The sequence below is a fragment of the Oreochromis aureus genome, linkage group 14 (assembly GCF_013358895.1).
Source record: "Oreochromis aureus strain Israel breed Guangdong linkage group 14, ZZ_aureus, whole genome shotgun sequence".
Classification (NCBI taxonomy): Eukaryota; Metazoa; Chordata; class Actinopteri; order Cichliformes; family Cichlidae; genus Oreochromis; species Oreochromis aureus.
The window spans coordinates 9,826,376-9,851,309 of NC_052955.1; the positions used below are offsets into that span (position 1 = coordinate 9,826,376).

A 24,934-nucleotide genomic window follows, 5' to 3' on the forward strand; every position below is an offset into this window, starting at 1 on the left:
TATATGACCTGCCGAAGATCAAAATGAGCATCAGAATGGAAGTCAAGTGACTCTGACTCTTGCTGGTATCAGACAGGCTGCTCTGAGTACTTCACTAACTGCTGATCTACTGGGAATTTCCCACACAACCTTTTCTAGGGTTTACAGAGAATTGTCCAAAAGAACAAAAACCAAGGGAGTAGCAGTTCTTTGGGAAACGGGGTGAAAAGGCCTTGTTGAGGTCAGAGGAGAATGACTAGAATGCTTCAAGCTGGTAGGAAGCCAAATAACTCAAATAACCACTCGTTACAACCAACATATGCAGACTGTGACTGAACATTAAAGCAGATGGGTTATAGTAGAAGAAGATCACTCTGAGCACCACTTCTGTAAGCTAAGAAGAGGAAACTGAGGCTAAAATTCACACAGACTCACCAAAATTGCACAAACAGAAGAAAAAAAAAATGTTACTTGGTGTGACGAGGCTTGATTTCTGCTATGGCATTCAGGTGGTCGGGTCAAAATCTGGTACAAACAACATGAAAGCATGGTTCACGATGTCTGCTTCCAACAGGATAATGCACCATGTCGTGAGCTCAAATGATCTCATACTAGTTTTCTGAACACGACGATAAGTTCACTGAATTCAGATGACCTCCACAGTCACCACAGCTCAATCCAAATAGAGCACTGGGGTGTGGTGGAACAGAGATCGTGCTCATGGATACACAGCTCACAAATCTGCAGCAATTGTGATGCTACCATGTCAATATGGACCAAAATTTGTGAGGAATGTTTTTAGCACCTTGTTGGATCTGGGCCATGAATTAAAAGGCAGTTCAGAAGGCAAAAGGAGATCCAACCCCATACTTGCAAAGTATATATAATGAAACTGGTGAGTATATGTAAGTTCAATAAAAAAAATCCCCTTCTTTAGCTCTTTCAATGTCATGATAGTGTTGTGCATCTAGTTTACTGTTTCTATGTTATTATGTCTTACTGTTTCCTGCTATGACAAGAAATCTAGTAAAACCCCTACAAAGTCAATGTGCACTTTTGCCTGATTACACTTCTCCTGAACAGACTCTGGTTCCTTCATATCTGGAGTTAATTTGAACTTGTGAGACTGGGACAGCTTACACCTTTATTGTTCTAATTAGGAGACAGTGGATTAGTTACGTCATTAATTCCCAGCAAAATGTGAGCAGGGGCCTAATTAGCACAATAACTTAAAACCGTTATGTGCTGGGTCTGAAACTGTGTTAAGTCGTAACATAGCCGTTACCAGCTGCATAATATTACCTTGTTCTATTGAGAATATGGTAATATTGAGCTTCTTATGTTATGGTATGAGTAACCAAATCAATAGCTTTCTGTAGCCATGTCACTATGTTGTAAAATGTGACGTTATGGGAACATATCTTAAAATTGAGGGGACATTTTTGCATCTGAAACAGAAGCTTAACTAACATTATAGCATGTTTACTATATTGCATTTTAGTTTTGGGGGTTTTTTTTTTTTAGTTTTTTTCTCTTGTATTTTTTTTTCATCATTTTTTTCATCCTTGGAAATTGAATGCTTTTCTGAGGGCTGCAATGTAGATTAGCTCTTAATGATCCTGTACAAATTAGGCATCTAAGATCAGCAGTAGCTCAATTTTTTTTATTGTTATTTGCTTATTGTGATTTAATGGGGAAAAAAAATCACTGTTAAAACTAAAACAAGTAATGAAAATCAAAATGTCTTTTTATGATTATACAGAAGAATAGGCCCAATTGACTTTGAATTTCAATTGGTGGCAGCATCTCTGTGCTCCAAGCTCTATAAATGTTACATTTTGGCAACTGGGGTGGCTCAAATTCACTGCTTTCTGTTATTCATCTTTCACGTGGGATGTGAGAAACACGTTTTCCAACATCCTGTGAAGGCAGCATTCATTCAGTTGCACTTTGACAGATTTGTGACTATGAACGCAGCTAGAAAAAAGAAAATCAAGACAGTGTCTTACCGGATTTTGTTTTTTTTCCCTCCAGTGACAGTACATGAAAGAGCAAGTTTGTGAACAATGACGGTGACTTGATTTTACAGAGACAAAGTCAACTTGACTGGTTTCTAAGTGCTAACATATGAAGCAACTTGCCCCCAGTCCACTGTCACTGAAGTTACTACATTTTCTGTCTATATTAAACATTAAATAATAACATTAACATATTTTTGTGTCCTAAATGTGTAACTAATGTGAATTTCTGGAGAGCTTTAACCTGTAATTATAATGTTATTAACTATAAACATAAACTATTATAAGATTTAATCGTTACTGTAATCAAAAAACAAATCAGACGCGCATAACCTCCCCTGGGTTTCTCTTCTAATTATTGTTTGTTAACATTATATTACAAACCCTCATGCTTTCCCAGTAAGAGAAGGACTGGGGACTATTCAGGTGTGTGTGTGTGAATGTGTGTGTAAGAAAAAGGATGATGGATTGCAGGTTTTAAAGTTCTCCATGGATATTGTTTCTATGGAGGTCCAGAAGAAAAAAAATAAATACCATAGTGACAATTTACTTGATGAACTACACACTATGCACACTATCTCATTCCCTCATTTTTCATTTTATGTCACATTTCATTTTGTTTTCACAAAGATGACTCCGTCTACAGCGGTGCATTCCCCTTACTTTTACCTGAAATACATGCATAAATTCCTTCTAAAATATTGCCATCCACACTACTTGGTTTATACAGGCAGGTGACAAATTAAAACCCCTGACCCCTACAGTGAAGTGATTTGGTGGCTCTTGGAACTTTTTTACTAAGAGAATCAGGATCCACTTGTCCCCTTAGAGGGAAATCAATACAGAATGGTTGTGAGAGATTAGCCTTTATCCTGTGATGAAACATTTCTATCCCGATGAGTGGTCTCTTCCAGGATGATGAGACTCCAATCTATACGGGTCACTAAATGGTTTAATAAGTATGAAAATGTGATGTGAATCACATGGAATGTTTTGGATGTATTAGACACATCTTTTTACCACAGTCACTAAACATAAAGATAATTTCTGTTTTGTTTTTTTCGCTTAATTTGCCATTGTCTTTATTCTGATGAAAGTCTCCATCTCTGTTATACGTCAAGCAAGTGTCTCCTTGTAAGGAAGAGGACTCCTACATTTATTTGTGGTATTATCTGTATAGCACTGAGCACACCTTTCACTTTATTAAAAGCACCTTATCAAGCACTATTTAGCATTGCACTTTAGGCATGAATTTGCAGTAAAACATTTGCACACAAATTTATTGATTATTTATTTTTTAAAATCAGTTGGTAGCCTTGATTCAGAAATGTCAAGGAATGTGGTGGTTGTCTGTTAGGAGAAAGAATGGTGATTGAGATGATGATTAAGGTTTACCAGTGTAATGCAAATAGAAATCTAGGAAGAAAAGTGGCGCAAATAAGTGTTTGTAAGATAATGATTACTCACCTTTCTTGCCTGTGTCCTCTTCAGGGTGTTTGGGCAAATGTTTCCCCGGGTCCAGACACCATTTAAAGGTTCCGGAGAGACCATTGATAAAGAGAGTGTGGTGAATCTTTTTTGTGCTTGGGTTTCTGGGTTTTATAATATTGGGTTTGGTGTAACATTAAAGTGTGAACTATTTATTAATATGAAAATGTGAAATGTATTTATTTATTCTAATTGATATATTGTATACTGTGGTGGAAGGTTGGGATTTAAGAATTTACCTAAGAGTGGAATAAGTCTGTGACAGCTGAACATATTTAAGGCTGCTGGTTGTCATTAGAGGAGGATATATTGTGCTGTGAAGAAGCTCGGAGTTAATTGTTGTAAGGAGAGCTGTATGGCAAATAAATACTTTTGTTCCACTGCACTTCCTGTTTGTGTTTCCAGACTATTACACTCCTGTTTAGACTCAAGGATCAGATAGATCCTTCTCATTCATGTGCTCAAAACAGAAAAACAGAGAAGGGCATTTAATGTAAACTGCAATGCTTTATTTCTAAATGATAAGAATGAAAAATCTGAAAGCAAGCAGACTTTTATTAAGAAGACAATGTACAGTACTGTGGATGGGGTAATTTATTGATATGCACTGACATACAATGTATATGTTTATACAGTGCTATTGATCTTGAAAGTCAATATTGAACCTTTATTCTTCAAAACAGCCTGAACTCTCTTAGATAAGCACTCTTGTACTTTCTTTAAGTTAGTAGTCTTTATGAATAGTTCTCCAGGCTTCCTGAAGGACATTCAAAGCTCTTCTTTGGATGTTGGTTGTTTTGTTCCATTCTCTGTCAAGATGATCCCACACTGCTTCAGTAATGTTAAGGTTGGAACTCTGAGGACATCAGCCCGTGGCTGATAGAGGCCCATTATGTGTTTTTCTATCCAGGTATGCATTTCTTCTTTGGGATCATTGTTATGCTGATAAATGAAGTCATTGTCAGTCAGATGTTTTGCATAGTGGCACTTTTTTGTGTTCCCAATTCTATCAATTTTGACAAGATTCCCAACAACACTGGCTGAAATTCTGCCCAGATGGTTGTAGACACTCACTGTTGTACCTCTTTCTTGACCTCCATATATATATAAGTATATAAATATAAGAACTATCTTCAAAAACTATCTTCAGGTATGGCCCCCACAGAGCCCTGATCTCAACATCATCGAGTGTGTCTGGGATTACATGAAGAGACAGAAGGAACTGTGGTCAGTTCTCCAGGATGTTTGGAACAATCTACGAGCTGAATTCCTTCAAAAACTGTGTGTAAGTGTACCTAGAAGAATTGATGCTGTTTGGTCTCACCAAATATTGATTTGATTTAGATTTTTCTTTTGTTAATTCAGTGCATTTTGCTGATTGATGAAAATAACTGATTAACACTTCCATTTTTGAAAGCATTCTTTGTTTACAGCATCCTCACCTGCCTAAAACGTTTGCACAGTACTGTGTAATTGTTTTCTACATTCAAAACAAAAACAAATTATTTGTTTTTGTGACAGGCAGCTAACTAAGCACCTAAAATACAATTAAAATTGGTTCTTTGCTAAGTTGTCTGGTGAGCATATGGCACTGGTTCTTCCCTTGCACTGGGTGACTTTTTAATGCTTGAATGATTCATAAGTCAGTGCTGTCTTTTAACGACCTTCGGAAAGCCTGGAGAATTACTATTATTATTTTTTAAAGGCCACTTTAAAAAATGACAAAAGTCTGACTTTTTGCAACCAAAATATAAAGAAATAGGGGTGGATCAAGACTTTTGCACAGTACTGTATGTTAGTCTGAAAAAAAAAATCATGAATAATGGACATATAAATCTACATATACATATACATATATTTTGGTTAAAAATCTCATTAAAGTGTGCAAACCAGAGTTCTGCTAATTGAAACCCATTTTTTTTCTACGATTCTGTTTTTTTCCCCCAATAATGTTAAATTCTCAAGCAAACAACAAAAAGAAAGAAAGAAAAGTATCAATGAATTAATGTTTTCGCATGCTCTCCTACATTTAAATATTTACTAACCAATTATATTTTGGTGACTCTGAGTAACTGATTCATGATGTAAGTAAAAACAGTGGAAGTGAAAACAATAACATTTTAGGTTGTAACTAAAAGTATGAGCTATAAGATGTTGTAAAGAGAAATGTCAGGTGATCATTCCCTGTTGCTTCGTCATTTCTCTCAGATAAATGCAGGTGTGTGTGGGATCTGTTCTTATGAATTTAGATACTAATTATAAAGTACAGAGATTTGAAAAATAATCATCCTTTGAAAGAATGAAATGCTTTGCTTTAATATTTGACTAGGCTATAAAAATAAAATTTAGCATGTTTTTTTTTCTGTTTGTTCAACACAAAGGTATTTTTTGAAAAAAATCAGTAGCTAAATTTGTTTACTCAGTGACACGGAAGAAAATGTCATCTTAACAGTTTAAAGTAATGAGTGTCAAAATTCAGCAGTGCTGCTTCCTACTTTGCTTCATGTCAGCAATGAGATCAAAAGTGTTTCAAAATAGAAATGAGAGCAGAACAAATTTTTGTAACAGCAGGTGACCCAGTGTCCTCCTGAATATGAACAGCTCCACATCTTCCATAAATTATATAAATCTCCTTTTGGGTGAACTCGTGCTGTCTTTGTTGGTTTAATGAACTTGGTTTGATTTTCCTGATGAGAGAGTCAACTGTATATGATTACATGAGGCCTAATTTTTCACTATTTTTTCATTCTACTGTATATTCCATGTTCTGTCTTTAAAAGTATTGGATGCTGCAATGACCCAGTTTCCCAATACTGATCAATACAGTTTCATTTTTTTTCAGTTGACTCAGTTCATCAGTGCTGCTTATGATAGGATCAATAGAAGCGAGGGAGAGGTCAGGTGGTTCACTGGTGTGTGGTGGCGCCACAGCATCAAAGCATTTCAGAGCGGAGTGGTTCGATAGCTTGTTAGTATGCCTGACAATTTCATCGCAAAGTCTGAAATGCAAAAGAAGACACACTTGCTCTAAATTTAAATCTCCCACTTTTTTCAGCTGAGACTGAGTTAAGACTTGTATTGCGTATGTACAGTAGTCTTTGCCATAAGAATAGTTATAACTCTGTCTCACCCAGTCTTCTATTCCTTTCAGCAAAATTTGCATCTTTTTTCTTCTTCTTTTTTTTGCAGGGGAAGTGACAAAGGGGGGATACCGTATCTTGCACAGCTCAGGTAAGTTTTTGTGAAATAATGCAGTTCACCTTTAGTTCCCCTCTATCCTCCTCAGTCATGTCAGGATTGATTGCTTGAGATAGACCTGTTTTTACATTCAAAATTTCATGATCTGGCATACTCAGCGGATCAGTCAGAACCTCAAAGGGGACACCAGGATGAATCCAGGACGAAGAGATGTGAATGCTCCAGCTCTCAGCCTGCCCAAAGGTGCCTGTGGGGAGGGAACTAAATGATCAGTTTTGATATTTTACCAGTTTGCACAGCGTGGTGCTGAACACAAGTGACATGGCCAAAACTACGGCTTCTTAAAATGTCACAATGTCTGAATCCATTTAAAGTCATTTTTCTACAGCGCTATCCAACTGGGCAGCAGACCTTCTAAGAGGTTTGCTGTCCTGTAAATAACAAAAAAAGGGAAATTATTGTTTGAATTTTGCTTTCAGTTTTCTTTGCAATTCAGTCAGTGGATGAAACTCTTTATTAAAATGCATCTGGCTCAAAGTGGTGGCTCAAATTGAGTTTTAAAAGGATATTTATGTGTCTCTGTGATGAAAACTTGATATCAAACACATTTTCCTAAGGACTCCAGCTTCAGAAGGCTCCCACTTCACTGTTTTCCAGCTGGTTTGTTTAAACGTCCTCTTTTGGTTTGGAAAGAAGCAATTACAATTCTAACCAAACTGTTACAGCTCTTCTGCTCCAGTTGCTGCCACACAAATCAGCACCAAACCAAACAGCAGGTATTGTAGGAGTACTGCCTATTTAATTATACCTAATGGGTACTTGAAGCTGACAGAGCATATGCATAATACAGAAAGAGTTGACCCCCAACCCCTCCAGTTGGTCAGTTGAGCCATGTCCCTCACACTGAATTCATTAACATTAATGCTGTTTTGTTTAATAAAGTCTAGAACAGGAGGATTGACATGTGGAAAATGTCACCTACCTATGAATTCTCCTTGTGCACTCCAAAGACGCACCGTGTAGTCAGTGGATGAGGTAAGCACCACTTGATCATTGTCAACAACATGCAGGCTGGACCAGAATAAAGAGACATGAGATGAAATGGGAGAAGGCATTTCTGGCAGAACACACTAAATCATCTACCCTGTTGGTACGTAAGATGGCAGATGCACTGTGGGCAGCTTCTCACCTATACTGATTGTACATTTAAGCCCTTCCCACATGCAGTCTCTTCTATACTTTGTTTATGTACTGCAGCAGAAGGAAGTTACCGGTAAGCTGTTTCTGTTGCTGCTGCTGCAGCTGCTGCTGACACCTCAGACTGAGAATGAGTGGATTCACTAAGGATGTACCCATGAGGAATTTTAAGCATGCAACTAACTAAAAGTTAAGCACACAAAGAGTCTAATTCAGTCAGGTCCACTATAGTCAAAAAAGGGATGACATTTCCAGCTGTAGTAATTTATATTTCATGGTATGGCTCTTTTCTATGCCTTCCTACTCTTTCAAATGCATACATGTAAAGCCAGAGGTGGGGAGGGTAGCAGCAAGACCTCTGAGCGAAAAGAGCAGGCACCAATGATAACACATATGACACTGATTAAGTCAGACACAGCATGAAAAGAGGAGCTGGCCTGGAGGTGGGTTGCAAAGCAGTTTGCAGATACACAGTAAAGCAGACTAAAACAGCTTAAATACCATGTCCTATATGAAATGTGTGAATTGGATCCTAGAAGAGTGGCTCGTGTGGGCTGGCACTGATATCAGCTGCCTGGCTTGAGACTGAGCTTGATTTTGTGACCCGCCTGAATTAATGCTCTGCTCTATTTCTGTATTTTACATACCCAGTAACTGTGTTGGTGTGGGCGCGCCAAAAGGTTTCAGCTAAAGGAATAAAGGAAAAAAAGTGTCCTGATAAAGAGAATATCTAAATTTCACCATTTGCCAAACCAAAGAAGAAATCAAAGAAAAAATAATATACTAACCTCTTAGTGATGTCTTCTCAGGGTCTAGCTTTTCCATGCTGTAGACATAGATGTAACCAATTCTGTCAGCCATGTACAGCAGAACATCCTTCTCTGTTTTGGCCAGTTTTGTTATCTTTTGTTGAAATTTGGACTACAAAGTGCAGATGGAAATAAAAATTGGAATTTACTTAATACTTCTGTACAGACCGATCACTGATTATTGAAATTCATTATTCAGTAATGGCTCTCTTCAGCTCAAATGAACAGAATAAAAGGAACAAAATCAAACAATAACACTTATCTCCCCCGTCGTGACCAAATGTTACCTTCCCCGCCGAGGGACTTAATAGCCTACATTTCACTGAATAACGTTCCTCTTCAAATAATATGACATATACATAATAGAATAAAAGCTGTATTGACTGTTAACAAAAAAAATTGCAAATATGCGACCCATTGATGGTTGGTTAATAAACACGGGTGAAACCAACAACTGTTTTGATTCTGAAGATTTTTGCAGGTCTTTGTTAATATTTTTGTGCTGCTTCTTGTGTTATTTGTGCTGACTTCAGCAGAATTGTTTAGGCATACAGTGTGTTTTATTTCAGCTTTGAGGAGGTTGGAGAACTGCTTGGATGTCCTCATGTTCACCCACCTCCCAAAGCAAGAGGCCCTGCTTTGCATTACTTAGCTGCAAGGAATGTACCTGGTAGTTTCTTAAAATCTAGAGCTAAGCAAAGAACATGCAGACTATATATTATCCTGCTTTTATTCAGCTGTTTTAAAGATAAGAGAAAGAAAATAAGTATTCCTTGATTGCCGAAAGGGAAACAGGGAAACATTGCAGAGTAAAAGATCTTACAGCTTTGAAGCTGCTAACAAACTTTCCTCCGCCGATCACATTCCAGAGATTTACACAGCCTTTAAGAAGAGAAAAATATATAATTAACATTGTAATGGAGGACACTCTGTAAGGTTGCACAAGTGCAGTCTTGCTTATTAGACCTGTTTATAGCACTGACCTTCGGCCCCAGATGACAGGAGAGCTGTAGTTGAGGAAAACTGCTTTAAATAGGAATCCTTCAGGAAAACTATGCTTGGAACACTCGTATCCAGACCTAATTGAGAGAGAGAAAATGTGAGACAAATGCAGTGATTTGATCACAGTAAATTTCACTTTGAAGCTCCAAAATCACCTTTAACATCTTGCTGTTCAGCTACAATAGGACTAACAAACCGACACTGTATACGTCCAGAATCCACGTTCCACACTATAATCTCGCCATCAGAGCTGCCAGTGGCCACAAAAGATGGGGGACACTGTGCCATACAAAGGATGTCATCCTTGTGTCCATTTTTCTGAGGAGAGGCAAACTGTTAGTGTCAGTATAATTGCAAAATGATTAATCCTAAACCAAAAACTGCAGTCCAGTTTGAGTTATTCTGAGTAGTTTCTATCTATCTTTACACAAGGTAAAATGCATAGCTTATGGTTATGGTAGAGTGGGGTAGAGTGGGATCGTGTTAACAAGATGACATCAAAATGGGGAAAAGGTCTTATTACTCAGAAGCTGCTTTTTACAAGTGTCACGAACTGGGCCGCACATCATGACAAAAAGCCCAGACATGGTTAGGAATGTATTCCAAGCTGCTTTATTCTTTTAAACAAATAAAACCCAAAAGAACCCTTCTGTCAAAAACAAACAGTGGTGTGTGTAGTCAGTACCATCAGTAGTGTTAGGGAGTGGATGAGTGGAAAGATGATGCATGTAATAGTGTCAAAAGCAAAAGTCAAACCTAACGCAGCCAAAGTCTAAAATGGTGTCTCAGAGCCAAAAAAAACGACTGTGCCCTAGAAGCTTTTTATATAGAGTCCTGGCACACTGGCCCAGGTGTTGCCAGTGTCACTGATCATAAACTGGAATTCTGCCTCTCCAACGCCTCCAAACAAGACACACATAAGCCAAAAGGAAGGCAGGGTGCAGTGGGTCGTCACACAAGGGTGGTGTGTACAACGTCAACATATAACAAGTACTATATAATTATTTAAAATATCATGTCACATTTTACCTCTGACACTTCATTCAAGGGCAATAGATTGATAGGAAGGTCAAAGTGATTGTAACACTCTGTGTTCAATCAGTAAAACTATGTTCTATATTTTTGGATTGATAGCATACATACACACAAATGTATATATATGGAACTATTAATGGGGATTCTATTCACATACACATATGTTATTTCATTATATTTCATTGTGTGTTATCTACATTACAGTAACAGCTTATAACTACTTAAATACATAACAATTTGAATACATGCACATGTTTCTGAAGAAGTACTGTTTCTTTTGGAAACCAACCTTTTCTCACTTGATTTTTATTCCTAAACACGTTTTAGTAAACAATGAATCCTACACATGTTCTATATCCACTGATACAAATCATATACGGGACCTCTAAGAGCTAGCTTGATTAACTTATGTCATTTCTCAGTTCTTTCATATATTAAAAAAGAAAGAAAGGAAAAGGAAACAACCAGCGCAATTTGAACAATATATCAGTGTTCTCATTTAACTCTGCGTGATTGTGAATACTTTGTAAAATATTGCCAAAACAATTCCTTAATCTTATTAGCTTAAAAATGATCAAGAAGTTTGTGCACCTCGTAGAAAAAGTAAATGCCAGAAAGGTCAACTTCTGTTAACCAATAATTTACAGGAAATGAAAAATCAAAGGATTAAAGAGCTGGGAGGAACCAGGATAGAGAATATTTCGAGTTATTTCAGGCCTAATATCAATGTCAAAGAGTTTTCACTGAAGTCTTGATTTTGCCTAAAATATTCGAGCCAAATATGTCACACATGGATTAGCAACTCATTTGATGTCAAACCCCTGAGCAAGCAGACAAGCCAAACATTACTCCTGCTGCTGTACTTCACACACTGATACAAAGTGATTCATCTCATTCTTCGTGTGCCTATTTCTCACTGCACTCAACAGGAGGATTTTGCTTGGAGTGATGCTGCCAATGTGAAACTGTATACACCACGAACCGGAAAAAGCAGATGGCATTTTGAACTTAGATTATATTCCGTGCCAAAGTGAAATATTTAGCGGAACTAGGTCATGTTTTTAAAGTTTAATGAGATGCAACACAACACTGACCATCTGGAGGAACTGAAAAATTCACACTGAACTGGAGGCTCAGTGGGTAATGGGGAGGAGAGCAGTACATATAAAACAACCCATTGATCTTCCTCCTCCAGGCCATTAATGAAAAACAATTTCAAGAGAGCCCGCTGTAGATAATCAAAGGGGTCACTTTTCTTCTTGGCCACTGTAATGTAGCCTTTCTGCTCTGCTAATGGGCGTCTTTGAGGGTGAAAGGAACCATGAGGCATAATGAAAGAGATGGAAGGGCATGGGAGTTGCCTCATTCAATGAATCATACGGCATTAATGAGAATCAGTTTTTCTCCTGCAGCTCATGTATGCAGAACTGTGTCCCGCTGTCAGAGATAACTCCACCAAATTAGTCAGGTGAGATCAGATGAAACAAAAACTGTAATTTATGAGCTGATATTTGGAGGGGTTGATTACGCAGCTTTGAGAGCACTAGTCACCTTCAAGAAAATGGAAAGAAATCTGAGCACTTGGCAGTTTTACCTGGTAATGAAGTGAGGATTCACTTGGTCTGCAGAGGGGATTAATTGTTTAGTGTCCAAAGCAGCATAATTTGTTTTTTGGGGTGCAGATTTGCATTGCCTCATCATATTCAGATATGATGGTCAGACAAAAGAGATTATAGTGAGCTTTCCTCTTGTGTCTTAAAATAGAACAAAACATACTTCGGAATCTTTTAACTACATATATATCAGCAATATTCATCTCCAAATGCCATTATATAAGAACATAGAGTCTTTGTTTATTAATACACTAGAAGGTGGTAAAAGAACACATCTTCTCTGATTCTTCATCAAGAGAAGATTGCATTTGGTTTGCATTTAATGGTATTGCAATAAGATTTAACCAATTTTCAAGTATTTTTTCTTTAGGAACAAACAATGATATTATTTTATGTATACACAAAATAATAAGAAACCTTATAAGACACTGTAATATTAGTGTTCAAGGTCTGCATTCTGGACTAAATCAGTGAGAGAAACATCCTCATTTCAGCAGAATCTCAGATTGTGTGGAGCAGAGCGTGCCATGAAATGCAAGTATAGGTGACAGGTTAGAGTTCAGCTGCACTGGAACTAAGACCCAAAGAAGTGATGTGAGGACGCTGATGTGTATGGAATAAAATTAGTAAAATGCCAGCATAGTTAAGTATTGTCAGACATTTATGAGGACAATTTTATGAGAGGAGTAAAGGTGCAAAACTGAGGTTAGGAGAGGAGAGTGAGGCGGGAAGGGATATTTCACTGCTTGAGTTTAAAATCTGTCTGCAGGCAATGCAACACAGCAGGGCAGAGATCAGGGAAGCTTTGTTACCCATCTCTCCCTCTGAGCTTTTCAGCCAGTCAGCAAAAATTATTCTTTGGACTTTCTTAAGACTATAGTATTCTTTATATGTCTGTATAATATGAACACAGGACCAGTAGGGAAGCTTTATTTTCACTGTTTGTAGGTGCAACAGTGACTGAGGCAAATCATGGTCAGGACTGGCCCGGCAGCCGCTACTAAATAATGTACAAAGATGATTTGTTCTGTGACAGGAAGGATAAAATGCACCACGGTGTGGTGTGTAGCATTCTGATTACACAGGCAAACCTAAGTAGGTACTGAAAAATCAGATGCAGGCTTCAGCTTGTCTAGAAATACAAGAGGTAGGTGTAGCTATTTTCTTTTACTTAAATGTAGCAATACCACACTGTGTCATTGGCAATTTTCCGCATTTAAAATTTCACACAAAAGTATGACCAGCAAAATGCTCTGGCAGACCAGGAATTTGCACTGGCACATGATGAGAATGCATTACAATTGTTGTATGAAAAGCATTTTAATGGTGGATGTGATTCAATATTTTGTATACAACCAGGTTATAACAGTTATTATAAGATTATGTTCCATGCTATGATCATGTGCATTGTTGAATAATCTCCAATGTATATTTAAAACAACACACTGACTTCACCATGATAATTTGACACAAATAAGGGTGTGATTCAGCTAGATAGACTACAACTCTGGTTTTTTAATGTGTTCCACTAGACTCACTTTGCCCTTTTTTCACTTTAGTACAAAAGCCCTTGCTTTGGCTGACATCAGCTTCACCTAAAATACATGTCACAAAGGAACACAAGCTTGATCAGAGGGCACTAAACACCTTTTTAACAATAACTTTTGTTGTTAGACTTGTTGTCAAAAGAATATTTGTAGTAGTGTTCGTAATTACCAGATCATCCTGCCATGAAGCCTGTGGCCTCTGGACATGATGAAGATCCTCAGGTATGTCCTGACAAAATACAGACGTTTAATCAGCAAACAGGGAGGCATTTTGTATTTTTTATATTAGCAATACCTTTTTGTCCCTTCATCTTTAAAACATCCTTTAAGGATAAAACGTGTCATTAGACATGGGATTAAAAATGTGCACCATTTTTCTCCCTCATTTATCTGGTTTTATAAAACAGTTTTAAGAAGGGCATATGTGATATGAACTGTCTTTTTTTTCTATTTCAGAATGGAGGTTAGCTGGTAATGGCAGTGTAAACAAATGCAAATAGGATGCAACATGATGGAAGGATGGAGGAAAGAAGAAATAATTGGATGGGGATTTCTGAAATACAACTGACAAATAATACCTTGAATTCGTTCATTTCTTTTGTACTCACTGGGTAAATGTCAATCTTCCGGTCCCTTCCCACTGACATCACATAGCTTCAAACATAAATTGCACAAGCTCAGCGTGGATTCAAATTTATTCTAAGCCAAAAACACTTCCAAATATCACATCATTACTCACAAATTCCTGTGGACTTGGAGAAAGATGCAGTCACACACCTCACGACATTCACCATCTACGGGGAGAATAAAAATTTAACCCTTGTATGGTGTTCGTATTTTTGTTACTCAGCCAGTGTTCATGGGTCTGGTGGACCCGCTAGAGTTTTGGCTTTCCAATTAACACTATCAAACAATTTTATGTTAAATTACTCAACAGATGTTTACTTTATCCCAATTACGAGCCATGTGAACAGCAAACATGGTTAATTTTTTCCTTTTACCTTTGTTCGATCACATTTATGAATTAATGTGCTTCTCGTTTTTTGTCAATAAAATGTTATAAAAAAAATAAAATCAGTTCTAATCAAGTGTACATATCCTTATACCATATTTTGCAGGTTTTGATGGTATATAAAAATGGCATGGGTCTCAAGACCCGAACACCATACAAGGGTTAAAGTAACTTTTCAATGATCAGATAATTTAGTGTTTCAAACTTTCTGAGAGAGTAAAAGAAAAAGAAAAAAGAAACCCATACCTTTCTTTAATGTCTTCAGGCATAGACCATTGTTGAAGTTCCAGATTTTTAAAGATCCATCTCTTCCACCAGTGACAAGTCTGCAGACTCAAGAAGATACGATGTGAGAATGGCATCTTATGGCAACGTAATATAAGCATGATAAGGTAGTGGCTTATTATATTATATAAAAGGTGAAACTAAATATTGTATCATACCTTCTCCCTTTGGGATCAAATGTCAAACAAGTGATAGAAGACAGTTCGCGAGTGCCACCAAACTCAAAACGTTGACACCCAGTGTCAAAATCCCAGACTCTCACAACCTAAAACCAGCAACAGCTCAGGTTTATTAAACACTTGATTTTCAGAATATCTAATATGATGGTGGGTATGTGTTTTAACAGACACTGGATTCATTTTCTCCTAAGGTGGTTAACGTGTTGCAAAGCAGTAATTTACTCACAGATCCTTCAGTGCAGCTGACTACCTGACGAAACTCCTTACTGTAACCGCAGCACGAAACAGGCTCATTATGAGAAACAGTGAAGTGACGGTGAAGCCGCTGCCTGACAGAAGAAAAAGATAAGAAGATGAATGAAATAACTAGAGCGAGATTAGTATTAAGGAGACACAGTCATCTCTGCAAAAATAAATCTCCATGTTCTGATGGAAAGCAGGATTTTAGTTTAAAATCAACAGCTGTATTGAACTTCAGAGCATATTAGATCCCCTCGCTAACTGAGCTCAAAGGCATGACATCCTACCTTAACTTCAGAGGGAGCATAGTCATACAGTCCGCTGCAATATACAGAGACTTCATTGCAGTGGAATATGCGCATGCAGATATATCACCATGAATCCGGCTTGCTTTGGGGTCTGCTGTAAACAGGCAACACTGATCCTGAAGATGCCAAATCTGAAGTAAACAGATGAACAGCAGTGAAAGACCTCACACTGTTTACTGTTTACCCTTTTAACCACAGTATAAATTATGTCTTATGAGAGAATAAAATACAGTAGAGTTATACAGTTATGTGAAAAATATATTTTTTACATCCTACATCTAAATACTATGTGTTCAATACTTTGCATATTCACCTTTAGTAGCAATAACTTCAAGTAATCATTTTCTTTATGACTTGATCAGCTTCTCATATTGGTGTATGAGAAACTGGTGGGCTGGAATTTTGGCCCACTCACCAGACAAATCAGATTTAGTGATGTGTCTGGGATAACGGTTCTGTTGCATAACCCCCTTTAAGCTTCAGCTGTCCAACAGATGGCCTCACATTTGTCTCTAGAATACTTTGGTATACAGAGGAATTTATAGCTTACTCTGTGACTGTAAGGTGCCCAGGTCCAGTGCAATACAAGCCCAAATCATCACACCTCCACCACCATGCTCAACTGTTCGCATGAGGTTTTTGTTCTAATATACTGTGTTTGATATTTGCCAAACATAGCATCATTCATTGTGGCTAGAGAGCTCCACTTTGGTCTGGTGTGTACAAGGAACATTATTTCAGATGTCTTGTGATTTGTTAAAATGCAGCTTTGCAATCCTAAACCATGTTGCTGTTCTTTGTAGAAAGAAGAGGCTTTCTCCCAGCAACAAGAACAGTCTTTTTTTTTTCTTTTTTTTTTTTAATAATTGTACCGTCATGAACATTTCATATGCTAACTCTGACCTGTAGTGTCTGAGATTTAGCTCTTGGAGTTTTTCTACTTTCTCTGAGAATTGCATGGTCTGACCTTGGGGTGAATCTGTCTACTCCTGGGAAGATTGATCATTGTATTAACACACAATTATTGCTCCAAATTAGCAAACTTAATGATGATCGGTCAGTCAAGTGTGCTTGATTAGCAGCCCAGGCCAACACTAACGGGGCACTTACTTTTTCACAGAACAGCATAGAAACTTTCTTTTTTATGTGACCGTATATACAGTCAGATGGCTTCTATCAGTATTATATTGTACCACTGAATCCTTATTATTATGATTCATCTGTAATCATCTATCAAGTACTGTGATACAATTGCAACTCACTGTCAAATTTAAAATGCAGTGGACTAAAAAGAAAAGTATATATATCCCCACTGGAACATGGTGGCACTAAACTGAAAAGTGAATAGGAAACTAAGCTAGACTTAAGTTGTAAATCTAATGCAAAGTTAACCTTATATCAAGTTTTCTAACACTGTTGGAGACATGCCCACAAGCTTGATGACTGTACAACAATAAGAATCATAAATCATTTGAATAAATTTTGGAAAACATAAAATCACATGTAAAACATAAAAATGAGTCATCAGTCACTTTCACAGTGCAGTCTGTTGAGACAGAGAAGATTTGATTGTCTTCTGAGGAGATGCGGATGGAGACGATAGGAGCAGAGTGGCCTTTCAAAATACCAGTCGGTTTTCTAAAATTGAAATTGAAAAAATTATTATGTTTTAAAAACATGATACTTCAAAGAACAAAATCCCAGTGACTTCAGGTCCCTTACCCAGAATAATGTGGATTCCACAGGCGTATAAGTTTATCCATGCCTCCAGTAATCAGCAATCTGTGCTTCTGACAGAGGTCAAAGGTCCTGACACCTTTGTAGATGCTAAAGACAGTCTGATCACATGATGCCCGGACCTGTGGTGTCCAACTCAGTTGGATCTTCTTGGATTTACCTTCATAACAGGTCTCTTTAATTTCACTCAACTGTTGCTCAGCATCTGTTAAAGGCAGCAGGCAGCCTCAAGAAGGAAAAAACACAAAACAAAACAAAACATAGACAATACACATTTTATTTAGGCTTTGTGTACAAGCATCAATCAAAACATGCCTTTTGCACCAAGGGTAAGTCATTATCAGAATAAATGACCAAGTCTGCAAGTGGACATGCCCACATACGGGGTGATCACGCACACAGACAGGTGGGAATAGATTGGTGAATTTGTGATAGATGAGTCATCATGAGTCATTTCTCACAGCTATCCATCCAGGCTACCTAATGTTCAACACTGGGTTTAATTACTGAACACTGTAGAATACAAAGGAGTTGATTTTTAAAATCTATTTTTTAACGACCATCTTAAGGATGCGTGATTTTCGGTTTGGTCCTCTCATTACAGACACTCTGTATGCATCCAAAACAGACAAGTAAATATGTACATCCAAGTAACAACAATAAATGTATGATTTTCTGGTATTGTGCTGAATATCTGAAAGACGGAAATAGAGCTGAACAGAAATTACCTATAACAAGAGAAGAAGATTCTTCATTTGATGAGGAGACAACAACCTGAAGACTATGAAAATATTTAATCTAAATTGGGAAAGAAATGTTTCTGTTTTAGGACTTTCATTTCATAATATAGGTAAAATATCACACCATGACCAAAGCTCAATATATTTCTTCGTATGGAGCATAACCACAGAAGGGTAAAATGTCACCTGTGTCACCCAGTCATGATGAACCTTCCATCTAATAAAAGCCACGTTTGGAGAAAGAACTGCATGGTCAATTGCTATGTTAGGTATAGTTTTAGTCTTTGGCATTTTATTCCATAACCTATAAAAAGAGATGTGGAGATATTCAGTCAGGCCTGAAAACGATCAGACATTCAGAGATGGAACTTCATGTAGGTTATGCATAATTAGGGGACACATAGAATCTGAGGTATAATTTTAATTCACATAACCATAACCAGCAACATGAAGTTGCCGATTTGACTAATATTCTGTATTTTTCCGTTTACAGATTGTTGCTTTATAATTTGAATTTAATGACAGTAGTAGTAACAGTACTAGTAAAATACACGTTTTAATCCTCCGTGAAACAGTCTAAAAATAAACTCTCAAAAGTGTTAAAAGGTGAATCAAATCAAGGTAACTTACCGTTGTACTGCATGATAATTAAAATAAAACAAAATAAATTATTAAAAATCACTGAGTTAAAAACCAGGTGGCACCAAAAGTGACTGATGTTAAAATTCCTTCACTTGGCTTTTATAAATATATAAAAGTTGAAAATTATACTGTGCTAGAGGAAGCAGTAAATTGGATTTATAGTGTATGTAGATGATCCTCCACTGAGGATCCATATTCCACAGTCAGTGGAGGATGAAAAACTGACCTTAATTTTAAAATTAAAAAAAAAAGAGAGAAAAAGAAAATCTCACGAAAGCAAATCATAATAGCCATCTTATAATAGCCTCAGTATTGCAGTTACTATGCAACTAAAGTGGTGTGGGAGTTATTGTAAAGTGGGTGATATTACTCAGTAGAGCATCCCAAACTTTTAATTGCTGTGTATTATGCTCAAGAATCACCAAACAAATTTTAAATATATCTTGTCTTCTGTGGTATTCTCATTTCTTTTTAACTTGCAAGTTCTTTTTGATCAAGCAAGATCACAATTTGGGAGAAAAACTAGTATTGAAGTAATGAAATATGATTGTCTATGAATGGTTAATGCCTCTCCCAGGCTTTTCTTTGATCATCTGGTAGTGGAGAAAATCAAAGGTAATACTTAACTTTGAATAGCCAAAATGTTTTGCTTAAAGTGACTCTATATGAATGTCACAAAAAATATCTTTAAAATGCATTCATAATAGCTTGAACAAATTAAAACAGAAACAAAACTTGAATTTAAGTGAGTGTAAGTATTTGAAAAAGCAACATTACCTGAAGGTATCTCCAGCAGAGGATATTAAAATGATAGTCACACATCCCTAAGAGACAAAGCGGTTAGATCTCTGCCAGATTTTTGTTTGATAATTCAATCAGCTTTTAATAACAAGACCTACTTCAGAGTCTCCATATAGAACACAGCATTTATCCTGGCCATTGTAGCTGTGAGCAGAAAAACAAACAGCAATGTGTAAAGAATTTATTTAGATAATCATAAGACGATGCTAGCATAAAGAATTGCTGCTCACCTGTAGTCCACTGTCAGGGGTATTGTTTCTAGTTCACTGATCTGACAATAAGGCTCCAGAGAGGAAAGGTTATAAAGCTGGAGCTCTCTGTCCCTGCACGATAGTAAAGATATCCACATAAACAAACTTAGCAGAGCCCAGGATCTGTAGTTAACGAGAGTAAATTTTATTTCACCACTTCTCATTACCCTGTCCCGATCATCAGCTTGTTGTACTCGCTCATCAGAGCAAAATCACTTGCCCATTTTGACTTTGTATTTGTTGGATCTTCATTCTGTGAGAATGAACAAATACATTAAAAACTCATAATTACAAAATTCAAGGTCACTTTGAAATTACAATTGACCTGCTGTTCTGAGTTTGCTGTTTACTATGCAATTTTAAAGGCCTAAATGCTTTTTTTTTTTTTTCTTTTTTTTAAAAATTTAGAGCATTGTGGAAAAAATGCCCTCCTCCCTGATGTGCTGCATATTCCAGTATGAGTAATTATTTCCACAGTGTCACAATACCTGCCTCTTTTAGGAACTTACTGGTCTTTTTAAATATATATATACACTGGTAAGCTGGTTTGAAAGAATGTTCAACAGTGATTTTAAATTAGACAGTCAAATTAGGGCTACTATCAAGTCCAGTTTTTATCATTTAAGGTGCTTGGCAAAGATAAGACCTATTTTATCCAGGCCGCATCTTGAAACGGTAATCCATGCTTTTATTTCATCTCGTTTAGATTACTGTAATGCACTGTATTGTGGAGTTAGTCAGCATCTTCTCTGTCGTCTGCAGCTGGTCCAAAATGCTGCTGCACGACTTTTAACCAGAACTTGTAAAAGAGAGCATATAACTCCCATCCTGGCTTCACTCCATTGGCTGCCTATATATCTTAGAGTTCATTTTAAAATTCTCATGTTTGTGTTTAAATGTTTAAACAGTCTTGCCCCAACTTACCTCTCTGAGCTTCTGCATCCTTACTCACCCCCCAGGTCTCTCAGGTCAGCTGACAAGCTGCTCCTGGAGGTACCCAGGTCCAAGAGAAAGCTCAGAGGGGACAGGGCCTTCTCTATTGCTGCTCCTAATCTGTGGAACAATCTTTCCCAGCACATTAGAGAGGCCCCTTCACTGTCCACTTTTAAAACACGTCTTAAAACCCATTTTAACTCCTTGGCTTATGATGCAGTCTGACCCTGATTTTACTGATTTTATTGTTTTAATCTAATGTGCTGATTTTATTGTTTTAAATGTAATTCTCATCATCATTTTTTATACTATTTTATTATTGTTTTTGCTATTTGTGCTAATTTTATTATTTTAAATGTCATTTTAATAATCTTTTTATATATATATTTTATTTATTTTATATTATTATTATTATTATTATTATTATTATTATTATTATTATTATTCATTTTTAACATGTTCAATGTATCATTTTTGGCATGTCAAGTGTACAGTACTTTGTGTTCAGCTGGGGGCTGATCTGAAAGTGCTATATAAATAAATTGCTTGCTTGCTTGCTTGCTTAACTCAAGGCTGAATGCAACAGACTTTAAAAAGTTGTCAGGAAGTGATCATGGGATGTGTTGACGGTAAGCATTCAGGTAAATGTGCACAAGCTGAAACATACAAATAGGTGTTTGGTCTTCTGGGGTTTAAGTTCAGGACTCCAGTGACAGGCACGCCCGTCTTCTCGCACTGTTACGATGGTGCCATCATGGGTAGACTGGATGTTGACAATAGGAATCCCATGATTAAAGGAATTCATGGTGGCTGGCAGAATGAAGGCCACCTGGTTGTTGCGTCTTGCAGTTTCCTCCTGCCCTTTATACTGCTGCAGCATGTATGTGCAGAACTCACCCTGTATCACATTATGTTGTGTGTTAGAAATGCCAGTGTTCTTCTGTGTATTATTATTATTGCATTTGTATCAATTCTTTATGGAATTATTTTTAGCCTTTTCTTTATTAATCTAAAATTTTGCAATTAAATTAAAGGTCATAATCCAATGTGCAGGGAAGATACATTACTATTACTGCACAAGATGAATATATTAGTTTACAGTCAACCTAGCGCTAGGAGGGCTCTGATAATTATTAGTTATACTTCGTTCACAAATCCCCACTAGCCAAAGTGATTTTACTGCTGTCTAGCTTTTTTTTTTAAATTGCATAATCCTGGTGTTTACATACATGGGAAAGTGTTTTGAAGGGGTGTATGCTCCACAAAAAACATATAAATAATCTCACCCATGAAATCGTCCCTTTGCCTAAATAATCAATCTTCTTAAATAACCCTTGAATCTCCATGTAGGTCTGTGAAATTTAAAGAGTGGAAGAATGAGCTGACACTTTTCTATGGTAAGTTATTCAGGCAATTGCCTTAATTGCAGATAAACAGAAATACAGACGAGGCAGATTTTAAAAAATCTGAGACAGAGATGCAAAAAGATGTGTCATGCTGGCTTACTGCATTAGGTAAATCCAAGCACTTCTTCATCATAGGTCCAAATTTGGCCACATCAATGTATCTCAATCCACCTGATTCAAATTCCTTTGCAAGGAAAAAAAAAATCAAATCACATTTCTGAAATGAATAACCTGACAGTACATTTTTTAAAAAAAGAAGAGATCACACAATACCTCAAATGCTAGTTTCAGTTTCTCGAGGGTCTCAAGTGATATTTTCTCATCAATCTTAATCGGAAGGAGGGAATTGTAACAGTTACTATTATGCAAGACAGCCTGGATTATTACAATAAATCAGCATGATGAAAAATAAAACAAGTAATTAAGTGCAATTGGCAAATATGCTTCTTCCATTTTTTTTCACTCCATTTAAATCCACTCACCAGGCAGTTCTTAAAATCTGAATGCTAAAAATGCAAATTAAAAGTATTTATTTATGTATATATTTATTTTACACTGAACCATTATCAGCACATAGGATTAGGGCTCAACCTCAGAGTATAATGACTATCTGTAATGGTCACCACAGGCACCACCAGCAATGTCATGTCTCGAAGATGCTTCCACAAGGCCGTATGGCAGGCCACGCTCTCTGTGTTAATGGCCTATCCTCAGATTTTCCATGGTTTCCTAGCAACTGGTCCTTGATCCATGAAGCTCTTTGATCTATCATTAATAAATAACACGGATAAACAGCCTAATTCCTCAAGGATGAAACTAGGGTTGAGGTTTCCCCACGGTATCTCCTGAACTGGGGAGATAATTGTTTAATCAGTCAGAGTGATGGAAGGACTAAAAGTGTTCACATAACCTCGACTGCCTTGCAGATCCCTTTATAAGAGATGCATAACTTTGAACTCCTGAGCCTTTTCTGCCTAATCTGTTAAGGCGCACTGCTCATTACATTAGCTAGGAGTCTGACTGACATCTGCAACTGAAACCCACTAAGTTGAGCTGCTGCATTTGCACCAGCCTCCCACATAATTCTATCATTTTTGTCAGCTTGAAAGCTTGAATTTGAATCTACTGGGGACCTTTTAAGTAGTTGGCTCAGCCACAATGTTTGTTTTACTTTGGCCTGACACATGGCCATCCTGGGCTGTGGGATAGATTGTCCTGCCCGATGTGCTGTCAGGGAGCAAGTAAATTGATCATCAACTTGATTTAAAATGGCATTTTTGGCATTAGCTCACATCCATGCTGCTACTGGTAGGATGTGCTTCAGCTGTAGTCAAGTTTAAAAGCTCTTCGGGATCTGTAACAGGGTCTGTAAAGTCAAGTTCAGAACTGCAGCACTCTAGTGACATCTTCAGGCTAAATGTAGCAACTCTAGAAAAGAAAGCTCATGGGTAAGGTGTGAAAATCTATAATGACGTTAACCCACCTGGCCTTTTTTCTTGGAGAGATGGTTTGGTTAACATTTATTCACTCATTTCATTTCACATTTAGCTAGATATTTTGATTTTTACCTTGAGGTTGTAAGTTGAATTGATAAGGTGATATTGCTGTCTCGTGATTTTCTCTTTATCTCCGAGTGTGACAGAGTGTCTTCGTCTGCTCTGTTTGAGCAGCTCTTTCACCAACCAATCAGGCTGTTCTTTTCCATCCTCGCTGTCAGTCAGTTGTCTTGGTACTGAAGAATCATCTGCTTTCTCATCCCGATATCCCAGCCCAGATGTGTTTCTTGTCCTCTCCCCTAAACCACTCAGTTCTGAGAGGATGCTGGAGGATTTGATATATGGGTAAATAATGTTTGGCCTTCAGTTATACAATAAGGGACTTATTAGAGGAATCAAAATTCTCACATGTTTGAAAAAGAAACATTAGCGATGTTGCACATGATCTGTTTAATCCTAGGAATGTGATTATGATTCCCAGGTGACAGCACTTCCTGCATTACAGGATAACTACTAAGTACTACCACAGATGGCAACACAAGCCCCATGACTACAGCAAACATTTTGTAACCAAGACTGAGAACAAAGCAAGGCTTCAACTTTTATCACTTGTCTAGACATTTAAACTCTGTTGGAGCTGACATTTAAAAGCAATGTGATTTCCAGTGGCGGCAGGGTAAACAATAACAGAGCAGATTACCTGTGTACATGTTGAGTCTCTAATCTTCCTGAAGCTGAAGAAGAGCGAACCTTTTTCCCCAAAGGCATTCTTTTTAATTCCTGTATCTTAAAGGTTGGTGTGATGTAAAAGGCACATTTTAGTGTTAAACATTTCTTCAAAGAGACCTCCAAACAGACGTTAATCAGTCAGATCTTACACTAGCTCACCTGATACTCACTTATGCATTACACCTGAACAGAGCAGGTGGCCCCTTGGTAACTAAGACACCAAAAGTGACAACTGAGACTACACGGCTTAAAACAAGACCCAGTGCTTGCAAAGAATCAGGGCTGTGAC

General features: G+C 37.2%; 1 protein-coding gene across 1 annotated transcript; it reads right to left on the reverse strand.

Moving 5' to 3' along the window:
* Positions 1-4,039: 4,039 nt before the first annotated feature.
* Positions 4,040-24,693, reverse strand: wdr95 (WD40 repeat domain 95). The gene is made up of 28 exons (XM_039622526.1): positions 24,617-24,693; positions 23,989-24,241; positions 22,694-22,747; positions 22,521-22,604; positions 22,301-22,366; positions 21,682-21,912; positions 20,249-20,334; positions 20,061-20,153; positions 19,929-19,974; positions 19,807-19,853; positions 18,574-18,691; positions 18,376-18,445; positions 17,633-17,873; positions 17,443-17,548; positions 15,890-16,041; positions 15,589-15,691; positions 15,342-15,448; positions 15,145-15,224; positions 14,626-14,680; positions 14,495-14,540; positions 14,056-14,115; positions 9,847-10,009; positions 9,673-9,768; positions 9,513-9,571; positions 8,669-8,801; positions 8,528-8,567; positions 7,666-7,754; positions 4,040-6,930 (listed from the first exon to the last, which is right to left on the reverse strand). Exons 1-28 carry the CDS (start codon positions 24,682-24,684, stop codon positions 6,713-6,715), a joined length of 2,964 nt encoding a protein of 987 aa, XP_039478460.1. The 5' UTR covers positions 24,685-24,693; the 3' UTR covers positions 4,040-6,712.
* Positions 24,694-24,934: the final 241 nt, after the last annotated feature.

Excerpts from the sequence above, each read along its gene's own strand:
- wdr95 (XM_039622526.1), bottom strand. The coding sequence starts at position 24,684 with ATGCCTTTGGGGAAAAAGGTTCGCTCTTCTTCAGCTTCAGGAAGATTA. Across the intron at positions 17,874-18,375 it reads ATCTTCTTCTCTTGTTATAG|GCTGCCTGCTGCCTTTAACA; the intron begins GTAATTTCTGTT and ends TTCCTTCTTGAG. Across the intron at positions 10,010-14,055 it reads CTTCATGGCAGGATGATCTG|AAAAATGGACACAAGGATGA; the intron begins GTAATTACGAAC and ends GCCTCTCCTCAG.